Source organism: Sinocyclocheilus grahami, unplaced genomic scaffold (assembly GCF_001515645.1).
Source record: "Sinocyclocheilus grahami isolate Dianchi unplaced genomic scaffold, SAMN03320097.WGS_v1.1 scaffold341.1, whole genome shotgun sequence".
Lineage (NCBI taxonomy): Eukaryota > Metazoa > Chordata > Actinopteri > Cypriniformes > Cyprinidae > Sinocyclocheilus > Sinocyclocheilus grahami.
Window position 1 is genome coordinate 1,178,928 of NW_015505520.1, and position 383 is coordinate 1,179,310.

General features: G+C 34.2%; 1 protein-coding gene across 1 annotated transcript in view; it reads left to right on the forward strand.

Moving 5' to 3' along the window:
- LOC107603128 (uncharacterized) overlaps positions 1-383 on the forward strand; it is a 4,998-nt gene that overhangs the window by 870 nt on the left and 3,745 nt on the right. Inside the window, exons 4-6 of the mRNA XM_016295841.1 lie at positions 1-63; positions 148-255; positions 356-379. The exon at positions 1-63 is cut by the window's left edge and continues 66 nt beyond it. Of these exons, the coding sequence (XP_016151327.1) occupies positions 1-63; positions 148-255; positions 356-379 (195 nt within the window). The remainder of the gene's footprint in view (positions 64-147; positions 256-355; positions 380-383) is intronic.

The window sequence follows — 383 nt, forward strand, 5'->3', positions numbered from 1 at the left end:
ACTGCGCTGTGGCCGCATGTGGACAGATACTGTTTGGAGATGCAATAACAGTTGACTTACCAGGTGCATATTTGAGTTTCAATAAAAATAATTTCCTGAGATGGCACTAATATATTTAAAATACATTGTTTATTTGCATTACTACAGACAAATGCTTTCAGACACTTTGGATTACAGCAGCATTGATTTTTGTAACTTTATCTGTGATCGTGATTATCATTATGGGTGCACAGTTGTACAAGTACCGGCAAAAAGGTATGCATTATTTCATTTTAACATGCCAATTTTAAGTTTTAATACAGTGTTCAATATCAGTGAAACTGTAATATGTGCAAATTCACATTGTTTCTTCAAGATGGGATGCACAACACTCAAAACAGTCA